The 14,283-nt window shown below is 32.0% G+C and overlaps 2 protein-coding genes across 4 annotated transcripts; both read left to right on the forward strand.

Moving 5' to 3' along the window:
• Positions 1-768: 768 nt before the first annotated feature.
• Positions 769-9,112, forward strand: Bma-add-1 (Adducin-related protein 1, putative; the record flags this gene model as incomplete). 3 transcript variants are annotated; one of them, XM_043073318.1, is made up of 20 exons in its annotated part: positions 769-882; positions 1,147-1,348; positions 1,551-1,696; positions 1,987-2,127; positions 2,235-2,402; positions 2,549-2,608; positions 3,151-3,228; positions 4,139-4,237; positions 4,661-4,748; positions 4,823-4,929; positions 5,056-5,172; positions 5,451-5,603; positions 5,866-6,078; positions 6,260-6,358; positions 6,591-6,762; positions 7,022-7,174; positions 7,610-7,708; positions 8,340-8,441; positions 8,760-8,809; positions 9,044-9,112. In XM_043073318.1, the coding sequence occupies 20 exons, from the start codon at positions 769-771 to the stop codon at positions 9,110-9,112; spliced, it is 2,430 nt and encodes an 809-aa protein (XP_042929252.1). The 3 variants fall into 3 exon arrangements, with proteins under 3 accessions (XP_042929252.1, XP_042929250.1, XP_042929251.1); XM_043073316.1 differs by lacking the exon at positions 4,139-4,237 and having other exon boundaries at positions 3,151-3,249; XM_043073317.1 differs by lacking the exon at positions 4,139-4,237 and having other exon boundaries at positions 3,151-3,249; positions 7,022-7,168.
• Positions 9,113-11,851: 2,739 nt separating this feature from the next.
• Bm451 (Uncharacterized protein) lies at positions 11,852-12,908 on the forward strand (the record flags this gene model as incomplete). The annotated part of the gene is made up of 4 exons (XM_043073319.1): positions 11,852-11,971; positions 12,273-12,335; positions 12,587-12,630; positions 12,881-12,908. 4 exons carry the CDS (start codon positions 11,852-11,854, stop codon positions 12,906-12,908), a joined length of 255 nt encoding a protein of 84 aa, XP_042929253.1.
• Positions 12,909-14,283: the final 1,375 nt, after the last annotated feature.

Here is a 14,283-nt window from a genome sequence, read left to right on the forward strand (position 1 = left end):
CTGTAAACAGAATATCACCAATCAAGTAAACATCACAGAAAGAATCTTATAATAATATAATGGTACTCAGTCATAGATTTTCGCTATTATATAAGGAATTTTATTACAGATTCTGAAAAATTCCCAAATTTTTCTAGTGTTAATTCATTTACAATTAGTATTTTCAATGCATCGAAACGTGTAACTATTTCATACTGATAGTATGATTATCTGTTAATGAATCAATGAATGTAGTTGCTCCTCTGTGATAAATTTATCACAGTCATAATCGAAAACTAAATATCCGGACAAGCAAATGAAATCCGGAATAGTTCTTTGGCTGCAAATAAATTATTATTCCCATAGAAATCAATAGAATTTGAAAAAGTTGTAATCATAAATTGATGGTTGATGAGATTATTAAAATAGCATAATATTTTAAAGCATTTCAGTAGTTATTAAAAACGAAAAAAAAGACAGCATAGTAATTGAGGAGTTGATAGAGAATGATTGGATGTGCGAAGTGGTTTAGGTTTGGTCAATTATCACTTGGGTTTGGGATACACTTTGCTAAGACTTTTTATAGATCATGGGTTGGAAGGATGTGCTTCGTGCTTCTTCTATAATTTCTAGTTTGTGGGGTTGGAAATTAGTAATTTAAATTTAACTAATTTAGCGTTAAATTTATGACTTTTGTGTTTGTAGTTGTATTTTTCATTGTCGATTGCGTGTTGGAATTCACTTTAATTTTTTTTCCGGTTTTCTTTTTTCCATCGTTTTTCAGGCATTATGCCTAGCAAGACAGATGGTGCATCAAATGGAACGGCTGAACGTTCGTTTGTCAACTTTGATCCGGAAGATCCGGAATATATCAAAGAATTGCAAAGGCCAGCAGCCATTAAGGTTTGCCTTTTTTCGTAACATTAATAATTTAATGGGATGACTTACCGTTTATTTAAAATTAGCAGCATTTTAATAGTCGAATTTGTTGTGTGTCCTTAATAGAACTTAAATTTGATGAAGCTGGTGAATTATGCCTATTTCTGTTGTTTCTGTGATGGTATATTTATAGTGTATTTTCATCTCTTTGGGAGCTTATAGTAGGTTAGCACTGTTTGCTTAAGCAATATTACTTACTTGCTTAAGCAATATGGAAATTGCTTGCAGGAAGATTTATCCGAGATGGAAAGGCGAAAACGGGTGCAGGAAGTGTTGGAGTCGAAAAGTTTTTGCAGAGAATTAGAGGAATTAATCAAGCAGGAAAGTGAAAGCCACAAAAGTGATCCGGATCACTTAAAAACTTTGCAGCGACTTTCTGAACTTACTCTTCCTCATGGCCAAATTGCAACATCCAGTCTTCATAACATTGGTAAGTCCCTGATATCATAATCTTTTTCGTTGTAGTAAACGAAAAGAATGTTATAAAAAGAGCGGCACTCTGTTCGTGACAGGATTATGAAGCTTGTATTATTAAGACCTAATTCTATGGCAATGATGGAATTTTTCTTCTGTTGCATTTCATTTTCATAGCATCCATATTGTTTCATTATATAAAATGATCATTTTCTAAGGAGTTGGAGCTGTGTTACCTATTGCCGATCTCAAAGGAAGTGGTAGTTACACGCGGGCTGAAAAAATGTTCAGGAACAAATTAGCTTCACTGTATCGCCTAGTGGATCTTTTCCAATGGTCGCAGGGAATTTACAACCATATCACGGTAAGGATCATTGTTTTTGTTCTTTTTGGTACTTAAGACACAACTTAAGCATACTAGAGATGGTGTTTGTGTGTTTGGGTTTTGTGAAATTCCAACATATATTCATAAATGATTTAACCTTTGTAGAATAGTTCTCAGATTATATTGAGTACCTTACCCATTATTGTTTTTACCAAAGTTTACTTTTTAATACCTAATAACGTGCACTGTATAACGGCATATTGGAAATATGCATCGAAAGACATTGGCATTACACTAATGTTTTTATGAATATTTCCCACGGTTTTCAGTTAAAATTACCAGATTCAGACGAGCTACTGATTAACCCCTTCGGATTGTTATACCATGAAATTACGGCCAGTTCGCTGATAAAAATCAATCTTAATGGTGAAATCATTGATCGTGGTTCCACTAAATTAGGAATTAATCAAGTAAATATCCTCATAATTGTCTTTATTCTTTTTTCACTGTTACAATTTCAGTTATTAGTCATTTTATTGGGACTTATTGAGACTGACAAGTAACTAATTTTTGTCAGGCAGGTTATGTTTTGCATGCAGCAATTCACAAAGCACGTCCTGACGTGAGATGCGTGTTGCACATGCATACTGCTGTTGTATCTGCAATTTCATCAATGAAATGTGGTCTTCTGCCACTCTCTCAGGAAGCAATGATCATTGGTCCTGTAGGCTATCATGACTATCAGGTATGCTTTTGTTTTATATTTGTTCTGGATAAATTCGAATGAGAATTTATTTCTACTTAAAAATTTTTGGGAAAGAAACAACCGTATATATGTCTATTTTATAACTGCTGCTTAGAGCTTATTTTCCAAAAATAATAGGATTTCAGGGTATATTGGATGATGAATCCGAAATGGAGTCAATCGTCAAAGATCTCGGCGATAAAAATGTGAGTTCTGCAAAATTATGTTATTTTTGCTTCTGGTGAAACAGGAATAAATGCGAAATATTGGTTTAAAATCGTTCAGTCTTTGGGGCATCATTACGGATACTATGAAAACCCTCTCAAGCCGAATACAACCCTCCGAGACCTTCTGCTTTAAGCAAGTCTTTTTCACTTAAGTCTCAGTTTGCAAAAATTACGCAGATGGAAACGAATCGTTAATTACTTTGCTGGATGTTAACCATGCGTGACAGCGTGTGAAGTTTGATTTTTTGTCTTTTTGTCATCGAGTCACTCAAATATGTTAATAGTAAAAGATAATCATTACTATCTCATTACATTTGGGTTATAGATTTATATGAGTTTAAATTAAATCGAATGAAATTTTAAATCAAGCCTCTTATACCCAAGATAGTTTTATAGCTTTAATGCATCTTGTGCATTTTTCTTTTTTTGGAGAGTTATTTAAATGGTAGTTTTCTCTGTTTTTTTAGTCCGAATGAAATGCTTGCTTATTTATGTATAAAATGTTTGGTGAGAAGTTTTAGGTGATGTTATTACGAAGTCATGGATTTGTAGCATGTGGTGAATCTGTTGAGGATGCCCTACATCTTGCTTTCAATACGGTTATCGCATGCGAAACTCAGGCATGCCTGGCTTTTTTTTTTACGAGAGTGCCATTGGTGGTGTAGTCATTTGAAGCACTAATTCATTTTTTTAGAACGAAATTTTTTATTGCTTTGATAATTATTCCATAATTCCCAGAGTTTTTCATTCTAAAATTGGCATACAGAAATAAATCTTGAAACAGATTTTTTTTTTTCAGAATTCGTAATACCAATAACTTCTGTCTATACATATAGTGAAGTGTGTTTGCAGACCACATGGGAAAGCTTATGAACGAGCTAGTCTTAAAAACATTGAGTATAAACATCAAAATGCATGCCATGTTTGCGTGCTGTGGTTCTTTGCTGTGCTTATTGTATTTTATCACTGTTTTGTCATAATTGCTGCGTTTTGCCTTTAATTGAATTTTGAGGAATTTACTAGCTGTTGGGCGAGATATGGAAATTTTTCTTTTGACAATTGGCGACTTCAATGTTATACGGTTTTTATCACTTTATTGTTGTTTGATGCGAGGGATTTTCCAGTACTTTTTTTAAAAAAGTATTACTGCTTGGTATTGTTGCATTCGTCAGTAACAGCTGCATATTAAGATATTTTGTCAATTTGATAGTGCATGTCTTTTTGTATTGGCAGTACTTTTGGATTATATGTTTTAAACTTGGGTATAAGTCTGTATTTTTCATTGTTTATAATGCATCATTATTACTTTTGATTTAGATAGGAATTCATTTTTGCTCGTCTTATTTAATCTTATAAAGTTAGAATGATATATAAGCGTATTGTATGTATATGTGGGAATATTCATGCTTACAGAATCAGTTAAATTTGTTATGTCATTAATTATGAGTTTTTCAATCATCGAGATTTCAAAAATTCGTGCTGTGCGGATTCCGCAGTGATGTACTTCAGGTTTTCATACTACGTACGAATGGGTATTTGGTGTGTTGCGAAACGGTGGAAGAAGCAGTATATGTAATAAGAAACTTGGTTACAGCTTGCGATCATCAGGTCCAAACAATTTCTTATCAGATGGTTAGGGTGATAAATCGTCATATCAGTAGATAGGGGGCTGATGTTGAGTTTTTGAAATATCTGAAATTCTTGATTGTTTGTGAGATTTTATGATTGTTGTTTTTATTGTCTTGCTGAGATTCCCAAATTTAATTAAGATTTGCGTAAATTTAATTTGAGTTCACTGCTTTTGCTAGTAAACATTGTATGACACCTTACTTCCAGCATCTAGTTACAATATTTCTGTGTTTATTTCATTGTTTCTTCACTTTTTTTTTTTTCAATTTGTTTAGCTATTTAGCTTTGATGTTTATTTATTTATTTCTAAATCCTATGTGGTTTGCTTACACGGTTTGCTTACACTAGGGCTAATTATTTTTGATGTAAGAAATTTTATGATTTGTCGAAATTCCATTTTAGATCAGAGCTGCAAGGGCTGGCATCGAAAACCTCGTTATACCTAATGAAAAAGCTGTTGAAAGAGTATACAAAACAGCACGAAAAGGCGGTAATTTATTTTTATGTACTTTGTTCTTCGATTCCTTAAATTTAATGTCAAGAAGCTTACACAGTTATGTTCAGGAGGTGGTGTCGATCGCAATGGTGCGAAAGATGCGGAGGGGAAGCAAATTAATTGGAGGATCGGTGAGTTGGAGTGGGAAGCATGGATGCGTGTACTTGATAATGCGGTAAGTATTTTCTGCTATGTTAGAGTTATGGTGGGAGAAATTTTCATGTTTTCGTTATCGTTGTCATAACCCAAAAGCTTTTAGAGACTTTGAAAGCATTTCTTTTATTCACACTACTGCTCTCAGGGCTACCGAACGGGTCATATTTATCGACAACCTCTTTTCCGATCGAGAGCACTTCCTTCATCAACAAATAATCAAAATGATGTTGCTGTTCCACCTAGTGCCTCGTCAATTGGCACCGTAAGATGGAATCCTTTTTTAAATTATTTTAACTTACTTATAGTTTTCATATAAAATTTTCCCAGATGCTCTCCATTTATTTTACAGCGGTTGTTTTGATTGATGTCATACTTGTTCATATTTCTCTTTGCCGGTTTATTGATGTATAATTTGACTCGTACATAGCCTTAATTTTTTTTTCGATGGTCGAAATAATTATTACATACTCCTTTACTTTTATAGCCTAGACTCCATAATGATTTTTTTGAAATTGTCTCATTGAAATGTGTTCTGTTGAGGTGGATGAAACTGATTATGAGTCAGTGACAGCGCATAAGATGGCGCTGTTGCGCAAGGAACAGGAACGGTCTCGGTGGCTCAATTCACCGAATGCATATCAGAAAATCGAAATCTTGGAAACAGGGACCAATAATCCGAAACGGATTACGAAGGTATTATTTTTCGATTTTTTTTTTTTTTTTTTTTGAATTTCTTTTTCTGTTGCCTGTACTTGTTTCTGGATTCGGTTCGAATAAATGGCTCAAACTATTTGGTTATTGTGGCTAAACTTTGATGTGGTACTGAATTATTTATGCAGAAAACCGTTACTTGGTGCAACATCCTTCTTAATTTTTCTCTTTCTTTATTTGGCATATTTTCATGTTTTACATTTCAATTAAATTAAAAAAAAGTTCGAAATAAACTTCCTTTCAGTGGGTGCAGGATGTTAGTTCACCATCTCAAAGTGGAACCCCAGTGAAAATTTCTTCGCCACACCAATTCAGTCCTTTCTCTTCAAATCCAAAGGAATTTAAAGAAAAGCAAAAAGCAATAAAAGAAAATCGTCGATTGGGAACAACTTCAGCAGGTCCACAATCGCAAATTTTGGACGGAGTTACATATGAAGAGATTGCGCAAATACGGGCGGTATGTTTTTCATAACTTTTAAAATTATTTTAAAACCTATCATTTTGCAAAAATCCAATCTATGTGAAATTACCATTTCAATTTTTCGGATATCGTGATTAATTCTTATTAGATAGTTGTACATGATTTTTTTTAAGTGTTTTGAGGCAATTTGTACTAAGTAGATTGTCTTATAATTTAGGATGCAGAAACCAGTGATATGGGTCAGGCGGATCGCGTAGTTATGATCGGTACTGCTAGCAAAGGTATAATTGATCGGCAACATCAACACAATGCTCAAGTATATTTTTTAAATCCAAAATTTGAGACTTATTGCAGCTGACGATAGTAAGACTAGGTAAAATTATATTTTAGAAACTGTAAGTTTATCAGATGTATGTCCGACGGTCAATGTGAATCCGATTTATCTGCATGCATTCATTCTTTTTTAACGGATTCATAGTACTGAAATGATCCTGAAAACTTACTTTAACTTTCGTGGAATTTGAACTCTTCATTTATTATTTTTGCAGGTTTATCGGCAGCTTTACGCACCGAATCCATTCGCAAGTGAAACGGATGAAGATATTCAAAAGTATATGAAGGAAGTTGAGGCAAAAACTCCAAGACCAAGTTCTGCTGCCGATAGTACTGAACATACGACATCAAGCCCACCTTTATATGAAAACGATAGTCCTTCCGTCGGTAGGGTTTATTTTTTATGTTTGTATTTGATATATATGTTATCTATTTCAATTTGGCATGGATCAAAAAAAAAAAAAAAAACTTGCTGTTTATTACCTAACAAACGTTATGATTAGATATATGATCTAATTTTGGTTAGACATTCAACTGTGATATTATCTACATTATTTCATTTTAACAAGTTAATCTTTTTACTCCTTGTTATTTTTAATCAAATATCGAGTCCAGTGATTTTCGTCTTAATAATCTGCTCTTCCAGAAACAATATCCTTGATGCAAGCAGCTCGAGAACACCGTACACGTCCCACATTTAGTGGTATGGCTTCCGCTTCGATTGATGAGGAGGGAGCTCCTACTGAAATATCTGTTGGTACTCATTCGTCACCCGTTGCGCAGCCTTCTACTGGTAGAGGTTAATCTTTATTATGAGAATTGAGTCATGCATGTTTTATACATTGTGCTTTGGACGCATGACTGCATACTGTGTGCTTTTTTCTGAGAACAGTGCAGTGAAGATCATATCTTTTCATATAAATTTTACTTTAGTAATGATATATCTTTTTTGCTATTTGTACTAGAGCATTATTGAATGATACAGAAATGGGCGGAAGTCTTGTGATGGCTTCAAATTAATTGAAGTTATTAAATATTCTACATGATATTAGCCGGGTTACGTGTAATTTGCTATGGAGCTATTCGTTATGGAAAATTACAGATTTTGAAATTTTAGTGTCTTTTAGGGCGATAAATAGGTATACATTTTTGTATACCTTTACTATTTTTTGGAAATATTTGCCTCTTTACTAATACAGAAAGCACGATTTGGTAATTTTTAATGAGGTTGCAGTTGGTCGCCTTACGTTGGAAACTACTTTCGATGAGTCTGATTTACCACAGAGTCGTTTTGTACGCAGTTCGCCTTTTGTATCTTCAACGCTACCTTATCGTCAGTGCTTGTTTCTTGCTTTTTTTTTTTCCAGCATTTTTTGTGGTTTTTAAAAGTGTGGATAACGATAATCAAGAGTAGTGATGAGGAGTATTGGGTAACTATCATGTTCGGGAAGCTTTCATCATTTTTGAATATAAATTCCCTCATACTTAGCATAGTGATTTCAAAAATAAGTCAATATAATATTATGATTAATATACCAAATATGCCGTTTTGCGGATATCTTTTTTGTTTAAGTGATTTTTGAGGACACAGTTGAACATCTATATGTTGTTGCATGAATATACACTTTGCATGATTTTCCTTTCCTCATGACTAGCGGAAATGCGGATTCGAAAGATGTAACGGTGTTAGAATTTTGATTTGACAGATTTTGAGACAAAGAGATAAGTGGAATGACAAATTCCAAAGTGTTGTAATTTCCATCAAGATTCACCAAAATTGAAGAGGAGCATGCAAAAGGAAGTTGTTCGATCTAAACTATGTCTAAATATGAAAGGATTGAAGATCTGGGAACCGGTCTTAATCCTACGCTGCCTGTAGATATTATTTGTTTTGTGAACGCATGGTTGTTTGTTTGTTTTTATTTTGGGTCGCTCGTCGCACGGTTATTCGCCTGATGGTGAAGCTATTCAGTTGGAGAGGCCAAAGACGTTACCATCAGGAGCAAAGTTCGCACGTAGTAAATCGGATCGTTTTGCTTCATTGCGTAAAAATTTGTTTTCTAAAAGTATGTTTTTTCCTCCGATTCTTTTCTTTTTCCTTTCCGGATGATCTACAGCATTGCACTCAAATGTATAACTTGTATGCAAACTAAGTACTATTATTCTATATCTAGTTGGTCGTTTTGTACACTTCCGACATATATATATATATATATATATATATTTGCATGTCCTTTCTGAATTTTACATCACCTTTATTTTACTTGTGACCCTAAATGTGAATGATATTCCTTGAATTTTGAAATTACATGGGTATGCGTTATATAATCTACATATCACTGCAGCATAAAGCTGCTAATCAGCAAATATTGTTGGACTTTCAGGAAATGATACTGCAGTACGGAATTCAGAAATGGCACTGTCTGATGACGAGGTGAGGTGTTGTATTTTGAAAATTAAATAAATCGCATCATATTATGAATGCGGGACACTCAATGCTTATGAGAACAAATGTAGCACATTTTTCAGAAGCTATTAATTTCATCATTTATGGTAATTAGCAAAATTTAGACCTCAAGCATACACTATATGATGTATAAATTAATTTTAACAACATTATGTATCAAGTAAACAATAAGGTATCATGATATATTAAGTCATTTTGCAGCTGAATCAATCGAAAGAGAGTAAAAAGAAGAAAAGGGGTTTATTCTCGTTCGGGAGGAAAAAGAAGTGAATTTTTAAAAAATGCTCTTGGATCTGCATTTCGTCTTTTACACTGGTATTGTTAATGCTCACTGCTTTATCACCTTTTATTCAATTTATGGGAGATTTAGTGGTGTTGGTTTCATTCTTCTCTTTTGCATATAAGCACATCCATTTGTTCGAAGCATCTTAAATATTGTTATCTGTTTCTTTCTCACTATCTTTTTCTTATTAATATTCCGCAGAACGGTATATGTTTTTAGAAAATTTATACTTAAAATTTTAAGTCTCATTTTGGGCTACTGCATCACTACCACACGTAATTAATGTTGCTGATAGTGAAGCTGAAAAAAGCACATAAATTGAAACTTTAAATAACAATCCTAGGTTTTGATATTGACTATATTGCAGGTTCTTTATTTGTTGTCTTTAAAAAAAAAAAAAAACATAATACAGTTTTATTTTCCAAATATCATATAATATTATATGGGAATGTTCGTTTTGCATTTTAGGCATATATCGTAGTGGTCATTGGTCTACAACTGTATGACTGTTCTTGGGAAATAAGTGGTCGTTTTTCTGGTTCAATTGCGGAATGCGTCTCCATGTTTACGTTTAAAAGAGACTTTTAAAAAATCTCTTTTACATGTTTGCGGATAGGCAATCAGTATATAATGTTGATATCATTTCTGATAAATCTAACTTATTCTGTTCGCAACCAAAGTTTCAAATGCTCTACTATGGAAGCATTGCGGAAGTTGCTTGTGTTTTGACTGATTGTCTGTTCATTGTCCCTTCTATTATCATCTCACCGCTTATTATTCAAAAAGATTAATTCTTCTTCTTTGCATAGTTTCTGTTCTTTTTTTTTTTCTTCTTAAGGCATTTACCCGTGTTTTATTGCTGCTTGGGAATGAATGCTTCTTGACCTGTGTCCAGGATTCCACTTTACTTGCAAAGGGTTTTTTTTTTTTTTTTCTGCTGTAATTGTCTTGTCATTTGGGTTCATTTGGTTTTCTGTTAGCTTTTTTTCTTTTGTTCAAATTTTCGGGATAATTTTTTCTGGACACCTAGAATTTGCCATCTTGTTTTAGTCAGAAAATATTGTATGAACACAGTTAAGTTTGTGTAATTGATATTTGTTTCAACTGTTTATTAGCTTTATAATGGATTAGTTGCGATTTGTCGGTCCATCATTCTTATCTAAATTCGTATCCACATGCTGGAAGAAAAAAATAATCTCATCTAATCGACATGGTACAAAAAAAATTTTGGAGAAATAGAGAAATCTGAAATGAGCCATATTTTCCATTTGCGATCATTCCAGTATACATCGTTTTCGTTTCAGACCGGTGGATTTGTCTGTTTCTATTTTTACGCTGTCTCGGTGAAATTTGGATTTTAGTACTGTGCTAATTTTCAAACAGGAAGCGCTTCTGGAATATCAGTTTACTTTTCTTCTTTCTATTGCCAAGTTTTATCATCATGCTATTTGTTTCATCCTTTTATCATGTCATTAAATGCTTAATAGAGAAATTCATGTGTCGGCCATCTTCACATCGCTGTTATCTCTGTTTTACCCATAAATATTTTTCAGTTTTTCTTTGTTCATTGTTTTCTAAATATTTATGAATGTTTGCTTACTTCTTTCCCGGATTTTGAAGCAGTTTGAATTTTTCCTGTAGAATCCTTTTCTATCCTGTTTCTCATTTAGCAAAAAGCCACATCACTATACGGGTTTTTAACATAGCTCCCAATTTTTAGGATTTCGATTTGGTATGCGAAAATTGGAGTCACATTTTTAGATATGATTTCTTTTGTCTGGCTTTTCATCTTTAGATCCTGCTTTTTCATTCCTTAAACATTATCGTAAAATGTTGAAAAGCTGGCTTTGTAATGACTGTTTTAGTTAAAACTGCCGGTGATTATTGTTCTTTTAATATAGCTGAAATTTACTCCCATATATCAGAAATTTAAATGTACGAGAGTGCTAAAATATCTTTGAAATATGGGAGTAATAGCGTACCTTTTACGGTTTAATTTTGCAGAACCTATATGTGGTACTTTTAAGAAATTGTTTGATTTGTTAAATTAATTGAATGATAGGCAAGAATTTCATTGTGATAGTTTTACTGTCTGTTTCTTCATCCATCTGTTTAATATCAGTTTTCGAATTGGAGAAATGAAGATTTATAAGGGGATGTTTACAAAAAAGAAAATTTCCTTCTTCTGTTTCTTTCAATATTCGTTGATGATGCTTAATTAATTGGAAACATAAATCACGCATGTTATGTTTCATTCAGTATAAGATTTCTGCCGAAGAAAAACTGAAGGAAAAAAATATAAATTTTGATAGGATAAATAAGTAGGAAGCTGCATTCATTGCTGTCATTTTTTCTTAATTTCTATCGCAAAATTGTTTAACTGTTCTGGCTTATTAAAGATGATTAGTTGTTTGTAGAAATGGTGTACTCAGAAAAGGTTAAAGTTCGTTACATCGAAAGCATTTGTTTGTGCTCTATTATCAAATGGGCAATAGAACACTGGGATATATTCTAGAATTTTTGTTTCAAAATATATGAGTTGTGATTGATTAATTACATTATGCAAATTAAATGGTAGCGTTCCAGGTGTGAGAAAAAAAAGCCTTGTTTATTGCTGACAATTTATTTAATTTAAAAAATACATGTTAAATGCGTACAGTACGATGAGGCAAATATGAAAATATACGCAATAATTTAGGAGTGTTCGGCTGTTAAGCGTGAAATAAATGAGCAGCAGCAATATACCTTTAGAGGGTCGTACACGTTTACCTGGTAAAATACAAGATTGCATCCAAGATTGCGGTCTGATTATTTCTCATGTAAAGACTGCATCTCATTCAAATGAGGCTTGTATTTTTTGTCATATTCATAAAAATGTCATAACATCTTTTCATCTATAAAACAGTTCGAATTTATCCAACTTAATAAGTGAAATGAAATAAGAGTTTTAATAGAGATATCTATAATTAACAAATCCATTTATTTCTTTCGAAATTTCATGAATACTTGTAGTTTTTAATTTCATACTCTATATTTTTGCTCCTTTAATTATGAACTGTTTGGTGAAAAATCGGAAGACAATTGACTGAATGATAGATAGATGAAATTTCTAGCTTCGTAGAGGAGTTTGTAACAATTGTTTTTCAGCTTCTTTCAATGGCTATCAAGAATTTTGCCTCGTTAGATTCAACAATTGAGCAATCATCCAAGGTAAATAATAGAACTCGAATTTTCGAGCAATTTTAAGTTTCATACTTGCTATTTGATACTTTGCATATTGTTACGATAAGGTTTTTACTTTTTTTTTCTTTAGTATTCATAAGAGTAAATAGAGATATCATTTTACTCAAGCCAAGCATTGTTGTGAAGTGAATTTTATGTTAATCAAATAACTAAGAGCTGACAGTTACGAAAAGTGTGGGACTTTAGAAATGAACGATTTCTTCGGATATACTTTTTAGAATTTGCGGAAATTGGATGCCTTATTGAATACAGCAGATGTTCCGTAAGTTCTTTTGTTTCGATTTTGACATCATTCATTACTTCGATATTTCTGTTTGAGAGACGAATTGGTCTTTTGAACTCTCCCTTATGTGGCAATAGATTGTTGTTTTACGTATTTTTTAGTTTACAAAAGAAGAAAGGAATTCATAATGTCAACTATTTAAATTATTGGTCTTAATCTATCGGTTAGCTTTTTTTTAAAAAAAAGAAACCTTATTTTACGCTTTCCATCATAATGATATCTATTTCAGGTATATGCCAGTAGATGATAGTAAATGAATTTATGGCAGTGCAAAATAATGAATTATTTGAATTAGTCGCCAATATTGATCTTTTTTTTTTTCTATAAATCAGCTAAAAATCCTATGCAAATGGATGAAATTACCTTTGAGCTATATTATTTTTGAACAGTGAAGAAATGTGTTCCTTTCTTCGATTGTACTCCACTATTGCAGTTAATTATGAGTTGTACAATAAACATTTTGATGATAAAAAAGATTTGATAAGATTTTCAATGTATTTATGTTTGATAATTCTTTTTTTTTTCGATATCGAAATAAATAAATTGGGACTGATTTTAGTTAAGCATCAAAAACTATCAAATTACTAAAGTAATGTTTGAAATTTTCATTTCTGTTGTTATCCCAGATTCGTAGCAGGACATTTCTCATCATACATCAAATCTTGATGTTGGTAGTTAAAAGAGCACAAGCAATGCAAGCAATTTTCTGAAGTTAATCTGATTCAAATAAATAGCAAATGAAACAATTCGTCGACTAATGCATGTATGAAACATTAATTTAAAACGAATCGAATTTTCATATCCTGTATTCAATTGGCTATCTGTGACTTTTCATAGAAAATGATTAATGATTTTTTGCCAAAAATGACAGATCACAGTTTAACAAAAGATTAATTGTTCGGACTAGTTGCTTGTTTCATTTTTAGTCTGAAAAAAGCTTATGCTGAAGTTTTAAGCTTAAAATTTAAAGGATTATCAATAGTAATTTCTGAATTGGATTGCATTAGTTTTTCATAGTTTTTCATGAAAATTTCTTATAAAGTTAAGCGAATCAATGAAATTGATTTCTAAATTTTTCTAAATTTTTTTGAGGATTCTGAATTACCTGTCCTTGTGAAACTTTCTAATTAGCTTTTTCTTTTTCTTAGATATATGATAATTTTCAAATCCGTTCCAATTATCAAAACTTTCAAGTTTTATTTGACTTTTACAATTTATTTTATATTACAACACAGATGTACAAATCAGTGCCTTTTTTCTAAATCATATAATATGTTCATTACTGCAAAAAAAGTAAAATAGCCGAGCAGTTTTTCTTCTTTGTGGTATTTATTTATCACTTATAATTAGTAGTTAATGTTATTCAATACATATTGATTTAGGTTTATGCATGAGTAATATTTTAGGAAATTTTGATTAATTAGGAGAAAAAAAAAAACTAGGTGAAATTGCTAGCTATTATTAAAGCAATAGCAAAAACAAATAACTGTTTATAGATTGTCAGATTGAATTTGGCATAAGAGAAAATTAGTAAACTGTAAAAATTCCATTAAGAATTTAGAAACCCAAAATGCATTTGCATATTTTACATATTTTATTACTGTCGTATGTGAAAGAAAAATAATATTACAC

Source organism: Brugia malayi (genome assembly GCF_000002995.4).
Source record: "Brugia malayi strain FR3 genome assembly, contig: Bm_v4_ChrX_scaffold_001, whole genome shotgun sequence".
Taxonomy (NCBI): domain Eukaryota; kingdom Metazoa; phylum Nematoda; class Chromadorea; order Rhabditida; family Onchocercidae; genus Brugia; species Brugia malayi.